Here is a 14,925-nt window from a genome sequence, read left to right as displayed (position 1 = left end):
TTTTTGTTTATAAGAGACACTGAAATTAAATATGCAATCTGAGTTTTTATAATTTCATATATTCCTTTTTCCTTATCTTAGATACGTCAAAGTATATTTGCTGCCGGATAAATCGAAGAGCGGTAAAAGAAAGACAAAAGTGAAGAAGCACACGTTAAATCCAGAATTCAACGAAACGCTAAAGGTAAGGTGTTCATTGTGAGCTGGCACGGATGTCCGCTGCTCGTTTGCATGACAATTAGTGATTCGATGTTTCGTCATCGCGCGGTTTTAGTTCCATATGAGCCTGAGTGGCCTGGAGACGAGAACACTATGGCTGACAGTTTGGCACTCGGACATGTTTGGCCGCAATGATTTCCTTGGTGAGGTGCGAATGCCCCTGGAAAACAAGATATTTGACGATCCGACGCCCCATTGGTATCCCCTTCAAGAGAGGGTAAGTTTCGCCGCCGGTTGTAATTATTGGTTGTAACTATGATATTCAAATGTATCAGCGAAAATGATGACATCTGTTGACTTTCTGTTGAAAAATTTAGAAGCGTTATCTTAAAATTTTAAAGTTAGAAGTCTAGTCATTGATCACTTCCGAGTGAAGCAAATCTCTTGAATGTTATTATGCATCCGATGGATTGCGTCATTGTGCATTTAGCAAATTGCGTCACTGTGTATTCAGTAAAAAATTTTGTTTGTCTAGGATAGAAACATAGGTTGCAACTTCAAAGTTGCTTAATTAAAATGCTTTCAATGTGTTCCGATATGAGCGCATGTGAATGCAAAATATGTTTTTCTATCTTAAATAAGTATGTACCGTAAACATAGTATCATAAGGTATTAATTTGTTTCAATTCTTTTAACTATGAACCAAGTCGAGATATCAAGATTAATATATTTTTCCATCGTATATTATGAAATATTTAAAAATAAGTTAGCAAATTAAATAAAGAATTTATATTAAAGAATATTTATTCATCCTTTTAGAATTTATATATTAAATAGAATTTATATTAATTTCATTTCAAATTTCGCATCTTTCGCCCATTTTAAAGTTTGATAGATATTTAGAATCTTCCTTTCGACAATACAAATTTAGAGAATTAGTTTCAAGAACGAAATTTTAGATCCTAATCTTCAAATTCTTTGAAGCTTATTTATATAACTTCATTATTTACATAACTTCAAAAAGGAATGTGCGGATTGTCTCACGTGATAATAATTCACAGACGGAGCCGTTCGATGATCCAGTCGCATACAAGGGCGAAGTAATCGTCGGCCTGAAATTTGTTCCGCCGGATCCGGCACAGCAAGAACGTGATCGGGAAAATGGCGCAGAACGTGGCAGTTCTAAAGCGAAAAAGAACTGGAGCCGCGGTGCGCTCCATGTTCTCGTCAAGGAGGCCAGAAACCTGCAGACGCGTAGCAAAAACTCGGGCACTTGCGATCCCTTCTGTAAAAGGTATACTCCCTCTATTTTATACAAATATTTCTATTGACATAAAAACAAATAAAATTTATAAAAATAGAAATTTTTATTTTTAAATTAGGAAAAATATATATATATATATTTAATTGTTATTGACTAAAATTGATGAAAATTGTTTTATTGCTTTTTGTTTAACTGTCTTGATGTTTAACTAAAATTCTTATCATCTGCTAATCTATTTCAGTTATTTACTCCCTGACAAAGGCCGATCCGGTAAACAGAAGACCGGTGTCGTTCGCAGATCTGGCGGCTCGCCGGTTTGGGGTCACACGTTTATCTACAAGGATGTTAGTTTACAGGAATTGGCAGAACGCGGATTAGAATTAACAGTTTGGGATCATGATCGAATCGCTAGCAACGAATTCCTTGGCGGCGTTCGATTTAATCTCGGCACCGGTACGTATATAAAATCATTACTCTAAATTGTATAACATGATTATTTATTTCTTTTATTCATTAAATTGAATTTATTAATACAATTTTTTATTACAAGTGAGATATAACTACCTTGTCATACTAATGACTGTACTAATATTCTGTCAAAATTTAGTTGAAGAGAATTTAATTAATAAAAAAATATTGTGCTTCTTCCAATTTAACTTGCTATATTCTAAAAGTTTGACGATGATATTTTCTTATGTTTTTTTGACAATAATACAAATGCGAATTTCCATTTTAGGAAAACATTACGGGAAACCGGTGGATTGGATGGACGCAACCGGTCGTGAATTGTCTCTTTGGCAGAATATGCTCGAGAGACCAAATTTTTGGGTCGAGGGCGCAGTAACATTAAGGCCGAACTTGCACAATCATGGGAAGAACAATGGTTCTTAAGAGCGGGAAACGCGATAATGTCGCATACTCTTTCTAGTTATCATTTCCGAGAGAGGAATGGTTTGGAAACGCTGATGTAGTCCAAGTCGCTTGTATATAGCTCTAAAAGTGTCGCGCTTACGACGGACATATTCTTAAATATTCGTGAGCAAAAGGAATCAGTGCCTTCGGAAGCGACGTAAATCGTTTGATCTGAATAGGCATAGACAAAAATTTCCTGCTTTCGGTCAGCCGTAAAAATCGTCTATTTTTTAGCTTGAAACTGATCAAATACGTCACTATCGATTCCGACCTTCATATCCTGTATAACAATTGTATTAAATTATCTTGGGTTCCCTGTTCATTCTTATTTCTATGTTGTCTATGTTATTAATTTCTGTACAAATTGTGTTTTAGAATTTCTACTTCTTGAAAATTTTCTATATAGAATTTAAAAAATAATTTCTAACAAACGCGTTGTACAAGAGCTTTATTTCTATGGTTTCTTTTAATCAAAGATTCTTTATTTTTATTTTAGCTAGTCGGCTTTGATTGTCTCAAAAATATAATAATAATTTAATGAAAATTAGGAAAATTAGAAAATTTAGTTATTTTCATACACATATTTTTTATTTGTTTAATAATAATAGAAATTTATAATTTGGAAGATAAGACCAATATCTACAAAAATGAAAAATTCATATCCTAATCAAAAAATATTATTCAAAGTATTATTTTTAAATATTTCTGTTTATTAGAAAGAGAGAAAGTAAATTATTTTTCTTATTAGATTTTCTGTTGTTCTCCATTTATTTTCTTTTTTTATATATTTTTTGCAAAGCCAAGATTCATAATAATATAATATTAAAATAATTGACGTGCCAAATATTAAAAATTGTAACAAATCATGTTGCAATAAATTTTCTTTATATTTTTCGTGATAAAATTATAATCTATTTCACTGCAATGCATTATACTTCTGCAATGCGTATTATGCTTTTAGAAAATACTATTTCTTTCATTTTTGTAATTCTAGGAATTGTATTCTTGTATTCTTTATGTTTTCTTCTGGATTAGCACATCAAGTCTATAGCAAAATACATTTAATTTTTTTTTTTTAAACGCATCTTTGGGTTTCGCATTTCTTTCTTGTCGCGTTCCTTGCGATTATTAGGCCTTAGATGAATACATAAGTTGTGCAAGTTATTAAAATTCGTGCAATATTGTAAAGCAGCGACGACATTCTTGACAAAAATATTGTTAGGTTCTTAAAACATCTGAAATGGGATAAAGAGCAAAAGTGCGTCCGTCCAAAATGGGTGGCAAAATAATTATCAGCATTCGCATATACGCATGTACGTGTGTGCTTTTTGCGGATAGCGAAGAAACAGCAAATAAGCTCTCGCCGAGTTCCAAACGTTGAATCACGCAAAATATTTCGTATATCGCGAAATTCTACCTCACCAAACATGCCCGAAAATAATCTGATACGGCACAAAAATAGTTTTAAATTTTTAGACTTTATAAAGGCGTGCTGTTAGTCAATAATCACTAAAAACATGTAAGATTATAATAGTATTACATTTAATACAAGAAGTTGCAAGAAGCAAATGAATGAAGGGGCTGCACTATATTTTTATATTTTGAGATTTTATCAATTTTAACATTTGATTAATATAAGGCATCATCTAACACACGATGGCTCTTCTCTAGAAAAAATAAGAAATATTTTAAAATGATCGTATTTTAGAATTTCCAATAATTCATACGCGATGAAGAACTCAGATTTTTTTTTATAAAAGTAGACACGCTTCCTTCGTTCATTCGCTTCTCTCTTCGCTGTTTATCAAACGAACTGGACGAGGCGTGATGAAAAACTCAGCGTTTGGAACATTTTGAACAACGTTGTGGACACTTTCCTTTCTTGGAGAGAAAGATGCTTCCAGTGTGTACAATAAAAACGAGCGAACGAACGAGTAAAGGAACGGTGTATTTAAGGGATTTAAATATGACCGCTTCCTCGATCGACACACAACTTAAACGAGAATGCATTTTTGTAGATGTTATATTTATATGTATACGTGTACACATGTAAGCGTCGAATTTATCGTCACTGAAAATCTGAAGGAAACTCGTCATTCATAATTATCTTCCAAAATTATAGAAGCTTTTTCCTCCGTGAATTTCAGAACGATTGTAAAAGACTCGTACTTGCGATGCGTATTGCAGCGGCGACTCGTCTTTATGTCGTTCATTTAGCGTTAAATGTTTGACTCTGAATCGATATCTATATTAAATAAATATAATATTCGATATGTACATGCAGTCACACATTTGACGCCGGATGCATCGCTAGACCGTGTTATTAATATCGACGTTTCTCGAGGGTTTCAGGATAAATCGAAGATTCGAACTGACGTACTCGTACTTAACTGATTTATTATACCTTCGATCATTTGTGAGTATAACATCGTAAGTCGTTGCGTGTAATTAGCTCTAGACTCTCTGTCTCCCTTCTTAAAAACAGGGTTAATGAAAGGGAACTGTGAAACTGCCTTTAACATTACGTAGAGATTTGTACGATATGCGTTAACTCCCTGCTGAAGATAAATGAATTAAAAATTGCATTTAGAAGACAATCCATTCTTTCAAATGTAATTGAACTTCGCGCAAAATTAGAAATTTATTTAAAAATTCTCAAATTTTCTTCTTAATGCACTATTAAAGGAAAAAGTATATTTAAGTTAAGGAATTCCAATTTGTATATATTTCTTAAAACAAAATTAACTGATTTGATTTGTCACGTACATACCCTAAGAGATATAAATTAAATAAAAATAATAATAGGTAAAGGTAACATGTAGAAAACAACAAGAAACGCCAAACTCTCCTAGAAGAAGCATATTTATTGAATTAGTAAATTCAGTAAATAAAACTTTTATGAGAATTTTCTTTTTAATTCAATTATCTTTTGAAGGGTCATATGTATATCTTAAATTAACTAACATAAATTCTGAGATATACAATAGTTATAATTAAGATTTCGATATCTCTGAAATAATGAATTTAGTGTCGTGGCGATAATTATACGTCGTGCGCATTTACGGACCAATAGAATGTCGAAGATTTTATTACGATAACCCATTGCGTTTTTTATCCCGTTAGAACCTTCAAGTTACTCTACGTATGTTAGTCCAGTTAGTTAGCACTTAATGTTATGAAATGTAATGTTAAAACTTAGAGAATTAGACATTTATTTATATGTCGCTCGTCGGTGTACATGATAAATAAAAAAGTTTTATACGTTTACTCGTAAATTCCTCTTGATTTATTTATTATAGAAACATAATCACTCATAAACTCGTAAATCAGATACTTATTGAGAATTGCACGAATTGATATATATTGAATATTATCTAAAAAACATAAAGAAAATGTACGAACACGAAAAATTATAAAATTGTTTTATTTGATGTTATACAACTATATAATTAATTAAGCCATTCCATTTTACACAATCTTATACTTTTAATTTTTCTTCTTAAGAAACATGTCTTAAATAATTTTTTGCGTTATTGTTTTAATTCAACATATAAACATTTAAATTTATTTACGTAAAATTTGTATTATTTATATAAATATAGTTTTTTTAAAATAAATCTCATAACCTATATTAAAATTCGATGGTCACTGATATCAAAATATAAGTAATGTAAATTACAAATATATCTTTATGATTAATGTCAATAATACTTACTAACTATGCGATATTTATTAATGTTTTGTTATGATCTATGAAAAAAATATCTTGTTGCTTATTATGTAAGTTTTCATCAATATCAATACATTATTATTTGACTAGAAAAATCGTTTACTTTAATATTTTAAGGCCACATTTTAGAAATATCCATGCAATCATTGATTAAAGATCGTTGTTCGAGATGAATCTATTGCCCTCCGAGTTCTTGCCGGAATATCGATATTTGCACTTACCATAAGCACCTGGAAAAAATCTATTGCTGTTAATTCATGTATTTACAACTATACAAATTTACAAAATTAATAATTTTAAAAAAATGAAAATTTTTAGAGTTACAATATAATCAAAAATATTTCAAGATTTAACTACCAATTTATTTCATTATTTGATTTAACTACGCACCTTTATGATCTTGAGGATTACGTAACGAGCTTGGCAAGGGCGTGTAATGGATGTTAAAATATATATCATCAAATTCATTATTGGCATTCGTCGAATTGGATACGAACTTGCGAATTAACTCTGGAACGAGTTTAATTGTCTTGGAGTATCTGCCGCGAGTCTTAGCATTCAATCTCTCCTGTTGAGTGACCCTTCGAGAATCCAGGAACCGGAGACTCGATGGTAAAATATGGATAGCATATAGTCTATAACGTTCGTAATCGTCTTCATCGGTAGACGTCGGATTGGTCAATTGATCGGGACAACCGGGATTGCCCAGAAGACTTACGTATTCCACGTTAGGACAACATTCTTGTATCCTATCAAGAGCTTTGTCGATATTGAATATCTAAGAAGAAAGCTTATTATTAACTTCATAGACAATACAAAATTATTATAAATTTAAAAAAACATTTTTTAAACGTTAAAAAGTTTGCAAAAAGTTTTTAATAACAATATTAAAAAAAAATCTCTATCTTCTGCATAAATTGTCACGAATTCCTTGTTAAATGTCATAATTCTCATAAAAAATGTCATAATTCTCATAAAAAAATATATTATTTCTTCTTTAATTATAGTAAACCTTATTATTGTTCAAACTCAAAGTAGTCAAAGTTGGCATGTGCGGTAATGTTTTGAGATCGCCAAGTTTGTTATTGTCCAAGATTAATTCTTGAAGCTGCTCAAAATCTTTTACTCCGGAAATAGTGGTCAGTTCGTTGTAGGAAAGATCTAAACTGTGGCAATCATGACCAACAACCCCCACTAATCCGTTGGGAATCTTTTCAGCTTTTTGCCCAGTGTACCATGCCTAAATTATCAACAGTATAAAAAAAGTAACAATAATAATAGTAAATAGTAGTAATAATAATAATAGTAATAAATAGTAACAATAAAAATATCCAAGAAATATAAAAATTAGAATTATTTTAGAAAATCAATAACATGCTTTCACAAAATAAATTCTTAATTCGTTTTTTTTTAATATTTTTCATAACATTTGTTAAATTTATGTCTTTTGAATGTCTTTTGAAATTTAATTATAAAATCTTATCTCTTTCTAATATAATACTCAAAAATTTTTAAAAATATTTATTTTGATTAAGACTTGACTTTTATAATGATATTTAATATTAAAAATAAAAATGCTACAATTAATAATATATTTTGGTTAAATATTTATTTAAAGAAAAACAATTTTAGATCAAGGCATTTGCAAGCAAAAAGAAATGCGCAATTTACATTAACATTCTCTTTATATAAGAAATCTCATATATATATATATATATATATATATATATATATATATATAGAGTATAAAATATGTATAAAAAATAAGAAACAAAAATCTCATATATATTATTAAATTATTATATTATTAATATATATATGAGCTTAATTTAATAATATATATGAATAATATATATCTTATTTTTATTTTATATATATATATATATATATAGAGCATGTATAAAAAAGAAGAAGTTATCTACTCTTTCAGTAAACATAATAAGATTCATTCATTTTATTTGTACTTTGTACAAACTTTTTTCTTCTCTTTTTTTCCAAATCTGGCCGCGTTCTATCTCCACTTCGCAACAACAAAAAGTGTAAAAAAGTGCAGGTAAAAAAATGAAGACCGGCGGTGTTATCAACACATGCAGACATGCATCGTGACGCGCATATCGATTAAATGCTATTGCGCACAATTAAAATTGTAAAACGATTAAGATTACCCGTCCGCTATCGAGAGTTAACGCACTCCTGTTGAAGTCTTGCTGACTGTAGTCCGCCATGTTGAACATATGCCACGCACAGAGAAAATTATCAGGCAGTTAATAACATAGATAACGTTTTATACGTATGTGTGTATACTGTATCATTATTAGTATAATATTAATATTTGATATTCTGTACCTATAATCCCATGTACAAGATGGCTCGTTGGTCTAGGGGTATGATTCTCGCTTAGGGTGCGAGAGGTCCCGGGTTCAAATCCCGGACGAGCCCTTTTTTTTTATATTTTTTTTCTTTATTACTTTAAAAATTTACACCATGTCTAACATATAAGAAAACATATTACATTTTTTTTATATTATTAAATTAAAAATGGTAGAAAACATATTACATTTTTTTTATATTATTAAACTAAAAATGGTATATTGTTTCAATAGATTACTAAATTGTTCCAATAGGCTACTAAAAATATAGAAAAGTACTCTTATTTTTTGTTTTCAAATAGTATATAAAAGTATATAAAAATCTGACATTAATTACATCCTATTTCCTTTTCATCTAATCTCGTTCTCTTTGGACTTTAAAACTTAAACTTTAAACATATTTATATATAATGTTTTCAGTTTAGGTAATACATATCCAAGGTTGGATAAATTAATTTTTTTCTATTAGATTAGATTAAATTAAATTAAATTAGATTAAATTAAATTTAATGGCTTATACAATTAATTTAGTTATATTAAAAGTTGCACGAACAAAAAACTAATTTAAATAAAGTTGCATTAACATTAAATTAATTTAAATTAAATTTAAAATTAATGTTTTGAAAAACATTATTTATATTAAAATATAATTTTTTAAATTTAAACTACTTTAAACGAAAACTAATTATAATATTATTGAATAAATTTAATATTATTTAATATTTTATTTGTAAAATAAATTTATATAAAATACCAAAGAAATATATTATCTTTTGTTAGATTTTTTTTACATAGAAATGTGTTTTTTTTAGTTATAATAATAAATAAAATAGTTAAAGAATTACATAGAAGGAATTATACAAAAAATACAAATATACATGATTATTATATATAGAAAAGAAGTGATTAGATATATATTAATTATACAATAATATATTAATAATTATAAAAAATATCTATATTGCACTTAAATAAAATTTTAATTAACAAAACATTTTCAAATAATTTTTCCTTTTTCTCTTTCTGTTTGAAACTTAATGGAAATGCAAGATATCATTTCCAATATGATCATTGAGTTTTTTCTAATTGTTTAAAATTTGACAGAAAGAAATATTTTATAAATAAAAACATGTTAACTTAAAAAAAAGTTAAATGTTAAAAAATGTTAAAAAAGTTAATGTTAATACATTAATAGTTAACTTAATTGAAATTAACTAAGTTAAGTTAAAAGTTATTAACTTTTAACTTTATTATTAAATACTCAACTAATTAATTACTACCCAACATTACATACATCACAATAATATAAATAAAATCTAATTGTATTAAAATGTTAACTTATTAATTAGTAATATAATATTTCACTATTTTATAAAATCACTTAAAGTTTTTTTATTCTTCTTCAATTTATATATCGTATGAGACATGCTATTTATATCCAAAATTTTGCTGGAAGACGGATTTTCTTCACATTTCTTAACTTTTGAATGTACTTGCTCATTCTTATCTGATTCATTTTGTCTTAGCTTTTGTTTAAATTCATTCCTAGATGAATCAGGAAGAGCATTCTCATCAATGTTCGAAACATCGTCACTAAAATGAATAAATAAACGCAATAAGTATTTTGTATGTGCTTTATCAAGTATTGCATCGTACCTTACACTATTCGTCGAAGACACTTCAGACTCTGTTTTTGTATATTTCATATTTGGCAAATTTAGTTCATTATAAAAATGGAGCACAGATTGAAAAGTTTTTACGAAGTCAGTTGCAATCAATCCGACAGCATCAATGTGAAATAACTCTTCGCTAAATGGCTTTGTAGCGATATATTCTGAGAATATAAATAATAATTCTATCTTAATTCTATTTAAAAATATAATAATATATAGCACACTATATGCGAGAAACGCATACTCCTAATCAACTTCGCGCCTTCCGCTTTATATTCTGCAATCTCTTCATCTTTTTGTTTCACCAAATCTAGCAGAATTTTATGCTGACGAATCAATTCCATCGAAGATAAGCAAAAAGGCATAGTCACGTTTTCCCAAAACTGTTGTGGCGTTCCTTTAAGGAGATCCAACGAGAATTTCAACTTTACGAATTCCTTATCTTTCCGCAATTCTATTCGATACATATTGATTTCTAGGACATTTGTGTGCACATATTGAGGAATATTGTTTAACATATCCAGTATCAATTGCTTCCAGTCAAAGGCATCGAGATTTAAAAGAGGATTTAAACTCTAGAAATTGTGTATAAAGTAATTTCCTTATTGAAATTGCAAAATACTCTTTCACACACAGACACACACATACATATATACACTCTTTCTAACAAATTCCAAGATAACAAATTCCAAGATACATTTGGCTTTTGACTTGCATTTATCGAGGAATAAAAACCAATTGTGAATATATGGTGAGATAATAAAACCTAAGAATCCAATTGCAATTTTTAATTTATATCTATATATGAAATAACGAATTCGATAATATCTTTTCAGTTGAGACAATTCAAGTACCTGACATTTGTGAAACATCGTTTCATCGGTTAGAGTCTCCATCCAAATTTCTATTAGATCCGTTAAAAGAACTTTCCATGATTCAGCTACCTTCGTGAAGCAAATTATATGACTTTTGTCATTTATTTGAAGATTTTTCCAAACCCTGTCCTCTCCGTAGCGATTTGAAATCATATTTTGATGACACGATGCGATTCTCGATATCGCAATGATAAAAAACGAATTCGATATAAAAATTTAAAATAGTTTTTATATATATATATATATATATATATATATATATATATATTGCACACAGTATAGGTTATGATATAATCTATACACACTGAAATATAATAATACTAGAACGCGCGTTAGAAGCGTTAGAAGCGTGAAATAACAAAAGTTGCATCTGGAGAGCGCGCTAAAAGTTATCGCATTATTCTATCTTTGATTTATATCTAATGAACAACAAAGATAGAATGACGCAATATTGCTATTTGATATAAACGTTATATGACAGCGCTTTATATTACATTTCAAATGCCTGTGTAGATTCGTTTTATTTAATCCATTAATATATTTTCAACAAATTGTCTTTAAAATGTGTATATTTTATTATACAATTTATACATGAATTTTTTTATCACATACTATGTTTTTTATTATTTACTATTAAAGCTTTAAAGTCATTTCTATTAGGGCCTCTTTCACCAATCTTCGGTTAAGCTAACCGACGGTTAATTCGACTATCACGATTGCCAACAACTGAGAACTAAACTGTTTATTGTTAGATAACTGTTAAAATTTTTATTTAAGCGAATGATTGCTTAATAATTTTTATTTACATTAATTATCGGATATTACTTACAATTTCATCTACCTACCAAGATACTTACAACACGAAAAGAATATTAAATTAAAGAACACACACTACTTTCTGAGCATTAAATTACAATTGGCACTCTTGCAGGTTAACTTAACCGAAAGATTAGTAAAAGAGGCCTTTAGTGTTGTCCAGAACTTGATACTTATGAAACGATACTCTATGTTGTCCATAACGTCTCACTTCGATATATCGATTGAAATGATTACTGCGCTTGCATATTGCGCTTTAATCGATACATCGAAATGAAATAACTAATAATGATAGTACAATGGTCATATTGTAATTATTCAAGTCCATTGCCTTTTCTTGTAATCTCGCTTTTGTTATAAAATGACTCATAATACATTTGTAGACAGTGCAAATTTATATATATGTTAAATTTTTAAAAGACCAATCCTTGCACTATGATCGATATCTCGAACAGCGATTCTTAAATGAAGAGATAGCTTAAGCTTTGTGAGATTTTAAATCCAAATCAAAACGTCCAAAAATAACAAATATTAAAAATGTTTTTAAAATAGAATTTTCATCATTTTTTAAATAAAATCTATTATTCAGCTCAATTGTTAAATCGACAATTTAGCAATTGAACTAAATAATAGATTTTCGACGATTAATAGTGAAGACACATTCTCTCGTAGAAATATATTTTGCTAAAAATATGATATGTATTTTGACTGAACATAAATCGACAATATTTTGTTAAAAATATAATATGTATTTTAACTGAATATAAATTGATAATCAAAAATACAAAAAATAATAAATATATAAAAATAAATAATTTAGCAAAAGATATATAATTAATCAAATGCACTTCTGAACTGTTTTTTTTTTCCACGTGTCAAATGTGACTGACAGTGTGTCGCGATTTTCCGGAAGTGTTAGTAAATGCACTTTTGGATTTGTAATTTCTTCGTTTGGATACTTCTCGCCAATTGGTGAACACGAGAGGATTGTATTCGTTCGTATAGAAAAATTTACGAGATTTATCGGTTCTACAATTTTTGCACAATCTATTAGACGGCGAGAAATGTTCAGGTTTATGTAAACACGCATTCGATGTATTACTAAATACTTTCTCTCTCTTCGTCATTAGATAATTACGAAGCAACACGCCACTGCATTTCGATGAGAGTTCGAGAAAAACTTTCGCGAAAGCTTTATCAAAATCCATCCGCTTTCCCATATTACTATCCTCTGCAAAGAAATATGATGTTTTTATTTAAAGTTAAAAATCTTCTGTATTAAAATAAATAATATTTTGTCATTATTGTTAATTAATAATATTCTTATCCTTGTTTTTATTTATGAAATAGATCGAAAATATATTGAACGACTTTATTATAGTGATACATATTACCATGTTTTTTTTCTTTAACAATTTCCTTCTTAATGCTATTTAAATCAACATCAAGTGATCCACATTTCTTCTTTATATCATTGCGAAATCTTAATTTCAAGCTAGGATTTCCTGCTTCGTCTGTACGTTGCGATGCCATTACATGCTTCGAGGCTACGTGCTATAATAAAAGTGTCTTGGAGAAAGTTGCAGCAACCAGTTTTGATTTTAATTATCAACTATGTCGCCAGCAAATTCTTAAGATTAGTAAATATATATAAGAATATATTTAATATATATTTTGCGAAATAAATAAATAAATAAATAAATATATATGTGTGTGTGTGTGTGTGTGTGTGTGTTCTAAATTTGTTTAAAAAATTGACTCAAATTAAATTTTCTACCAAGTTTTCACGGACTTGTTCTCTTCTTCTGCATTTCGATGCTAAGTTACATAAAATATCTTTGGTATAAGCATTTAGTTTTCTTGTGATACTTGACAATTCATTATATTCGAGTTTAAGTTGTCTGACGAGATAGCTTTCAACGCCCGAAATCGATATGTCAGGTTCAATCGCATTTTCATTTAAAAAATTGCAGGTTATTCCTACATCCTTGACCAAAACAGCATCTTGAAAGCCACCAGATTTATTAGTTCTGTAACGTCAATCTTTTATTATATTTTCTCTTTAATTACAAATTTTCATAAAATAAAATAAAATAAAAAGTAACATAAAATAAATCAATATAAATTAATCAATAGTAAAAATCAAAAGTAAAATTCTGAATTAAAATTTTTTTAATTAATTAGAATCAATAAACATACATTTTATCGCTGTTTTTATATTTTATGTATTTTTATTTTTGCAATTAATTAAAAGCTTAGCACCTGTAGTACGAAAATCCGCAATAATCTACTTCATTTTCGATATTGCTCGATTTTCGTATAGTATCGTCCTGGACTACTGCGAATTCATCAGGTACATAATCCTTCGTGACATTTATCGAATCGAGTAGTACCGTTGAAGCATATCGAGCAATTGGATTCTTATCTTGTCGCGAAAGGAAAGCGTTCTTGAAGTCCTCCGAGCCGGAAATCGCCGAGTATTTTCTCCTCGCCGACATAATACCGGGCGCATCGCCCGCTTCCGGGGAGGCGCTAATTGCGCACACCTCGGGAGACAAGTTGCTAATTAGCTGGACGGAATTGCGAGCTGCATGTCGCGATAACGCATTCATATGCATAGTACATAGATACATATGTATGTGACATTATATTTCGTGCTGATTATAATTACCTACGAATTTAGCGTGAAAACAAATGTAGCATACGCATCATATGAAGACAATTGCTTATTAACAAATTCGTTAATTAAACGACTGATTAACAGATTCGTCAATTGTATGTAATTACCGAGATTCGAAACTTCCTACGGCCCATCCCAGAGAAACACAAGCATGTACCATATTTGTATGTTTGCCATGTATTTTCGGACCTATCCATCACATCGTAGTAAAATTACGACACTACCGATTAATTTTAAAAATCCAAAGAGGAAAATCGAACATTTGCTTCTTTACTCCAGAATGGGTTATATTTACTTCTCGAAAGATTAATGGAAAGTGATTCTCGATTGCAATCTAAAGATAACTTCATTGTCGCTCATTTAAATAAAGATTTGCGTGAAAATATATTTTCTGGTAATCTATATTTTAAATTTTTCTGACGAACCTTTCTCCATTAAAAAATAAAG

The 14,925-nt window shown here is 28.9% G+C and overlaps 4 protein-coding genes and 1 non-coding gene across 13 annotated transcripts in view; 2 read left to right on the top strand and 3 right to left on the bottom strand.

The window, feature by feature from the left end:
• LOC105431957 (uncharacterized) overlaps positions 1 to 5,610 on the top strand; it is a 52,675-nt gene extending 47,065 nt beyond the window's left edge. For 3 of the 7 annotated variants that reach the window (XM_089077432.1, XM_089077437.1, XM_089077418.1), the window contains exons 14-18: positions 82 to 184; positions 275 to 436; positions 1,221 to 1,453; positions 1,665 to 1,876; positions 2,160 to 5,610. In XM_089077432.1, coding sequence (XP_088933558.1) covers positions 82 to 184; positions 275 to 436; positions 1,221 to 1,453; positions 1,665 to 1,876; positions 2,160 to 2,314 — 865 coding nt within the window. In that variant the 3' untranslated portion in view covers positions 2,315 to 5,610. Of the gene's footprint in view, positions 1 to 81; positions 185 to 274; positions 437 to 1,220; positions 1,454 to 1,664; positions 1,877 to 2,159 lie in introns of those variants that run through there. The other 4 variants (XM_089077424.1, XM_089077443.1, XR_016139387.1 and 1 more) reach the window with 4 other exon arrangements.
• Positions 5,611 to 5,743: 133 nt separating this feature from the next.
• Positions 5,744 to 8,395, bottom strand: LOC105431958 (leucine-rich melanocyte differentiation-associated protein). The gene is made up of 4 exons (XM_089077509.1): positions 8,231 to 8,395; positions 7,078 to 7,305; positions 6,456 to 6,843; positions 5,744 to 6,295 (listed from the first exon to the last, which is right to left on the bottom strand). The coding sequence occupies exons 1-4, from the start codon at positions 8,297 to 8,299 to the stop codon at positions 6,216 to 6,218; spliced, it is 765 nt and encodes a 254-aa protein (XP_088933635.1). The 5' UTR covers positions 8,300 to 8,395; the 3' UTR covers positions 5,744 to 6,215.
• Positions 8,396 to 8,432: 37 nt separating this feature from the next.
• Positions 8,433 to 8,504, top strand: TRNAP-AGG (transfer RNA proline (anticodon AGG)). Its single transcript has one exon. It is a non-coding gene; the product is annotated as a tRNA-Pro (tRNA).
• A 670-nt stretch (positions 8,505 to 9,174) lies between these two features.
• On the bottom strand, positions 9,175 to 11,826 carry LOC105424692 (non-homologous end-joining factor 1). 3 transcript variants are annotated; one of them, XM_011635054.3, is made up of 5 exons: positions 11,477 to 11,826; positions 10,962 to 11,051; positions 10,352 to 10,682; positions 10,091 to 10,268; positions 9,175 to 10,027 (listed from the first exon to the last, which is right to left on the bottom strand). In XM_011635054.3, exons 2-5 carry the CDS (start codon positions 11,001 to 11,003, stop codon positions 9,799 to 9,801), a joined length of 780 nt encoding a protein of 259 aa, XP_011633356.2. In that variant the 5' UTR covers positions 11,004 to 11,051; positions 11,477 to 11,826; the 3' UTR covers positions 9,175 to 9,798. The 3 variants fall into 3 exon arrangements, with proteins under 3 accessions (XP_011633356.2, XP_011633354.2, XP_088933614.1); XM_011635052.3 differs by lacking the exon at positions 11,477 to 11,826 and having other exon boundaries at positions 10,962 to 11,262; XM_089077488.1 differs by lacking the exon at positions 11,477 to 11,826 and having other exon boundaries at positions 10,352 to 10,504; positions 10,962 to 11,116.
• An 847-nt stretch (positions 11,827 to 12,673) lies between these two features.
• LOC112552451 (uncharacterized) lies at positions 12,674 to 14,296 on the bottom strand. The gene is made up of 4 exons (XM_089076166.1): positions 14,061 to 14,296; positions 13,576 to 13,828; positions 13,186 to 13,352; positions 12,674 to 13,022 (listed from the first exon to the last, which is right to left on the bottom strand). Exons 1-4 carry the CDS (start codon positions 14,294 to 14,296, stop codon positions 12,674 to 12,676), a joined length of 1,005 nt encoding a protein of 334 aa, XP_088932292.1.
• Between the last annotated feature and the right edge of the window lie 629 nt (positions 14,297 to 14,925).

Source organism: Pogonomyrmex barbatus, unplaced genomic scaffold (assembly GCF_055798465.1).
Source record: "Pogonomyrmex barbatus isolate J1 unplaced genomic scaffold, ASM5579846v1 scaffold1, whole genome shotgun sequence".
NCBI lineage: Eukaryota > Metazoa > Arthropoda > Insecta > Hymenoptera > Formicidae > Pogonomyrmex > Pogonomyrmex barbatus.
The sequence above is the reverse complement of the archived record's forward strand: the minus strand, read 5'-3'. Positions and strand labels throughout refer to the sequence as shown.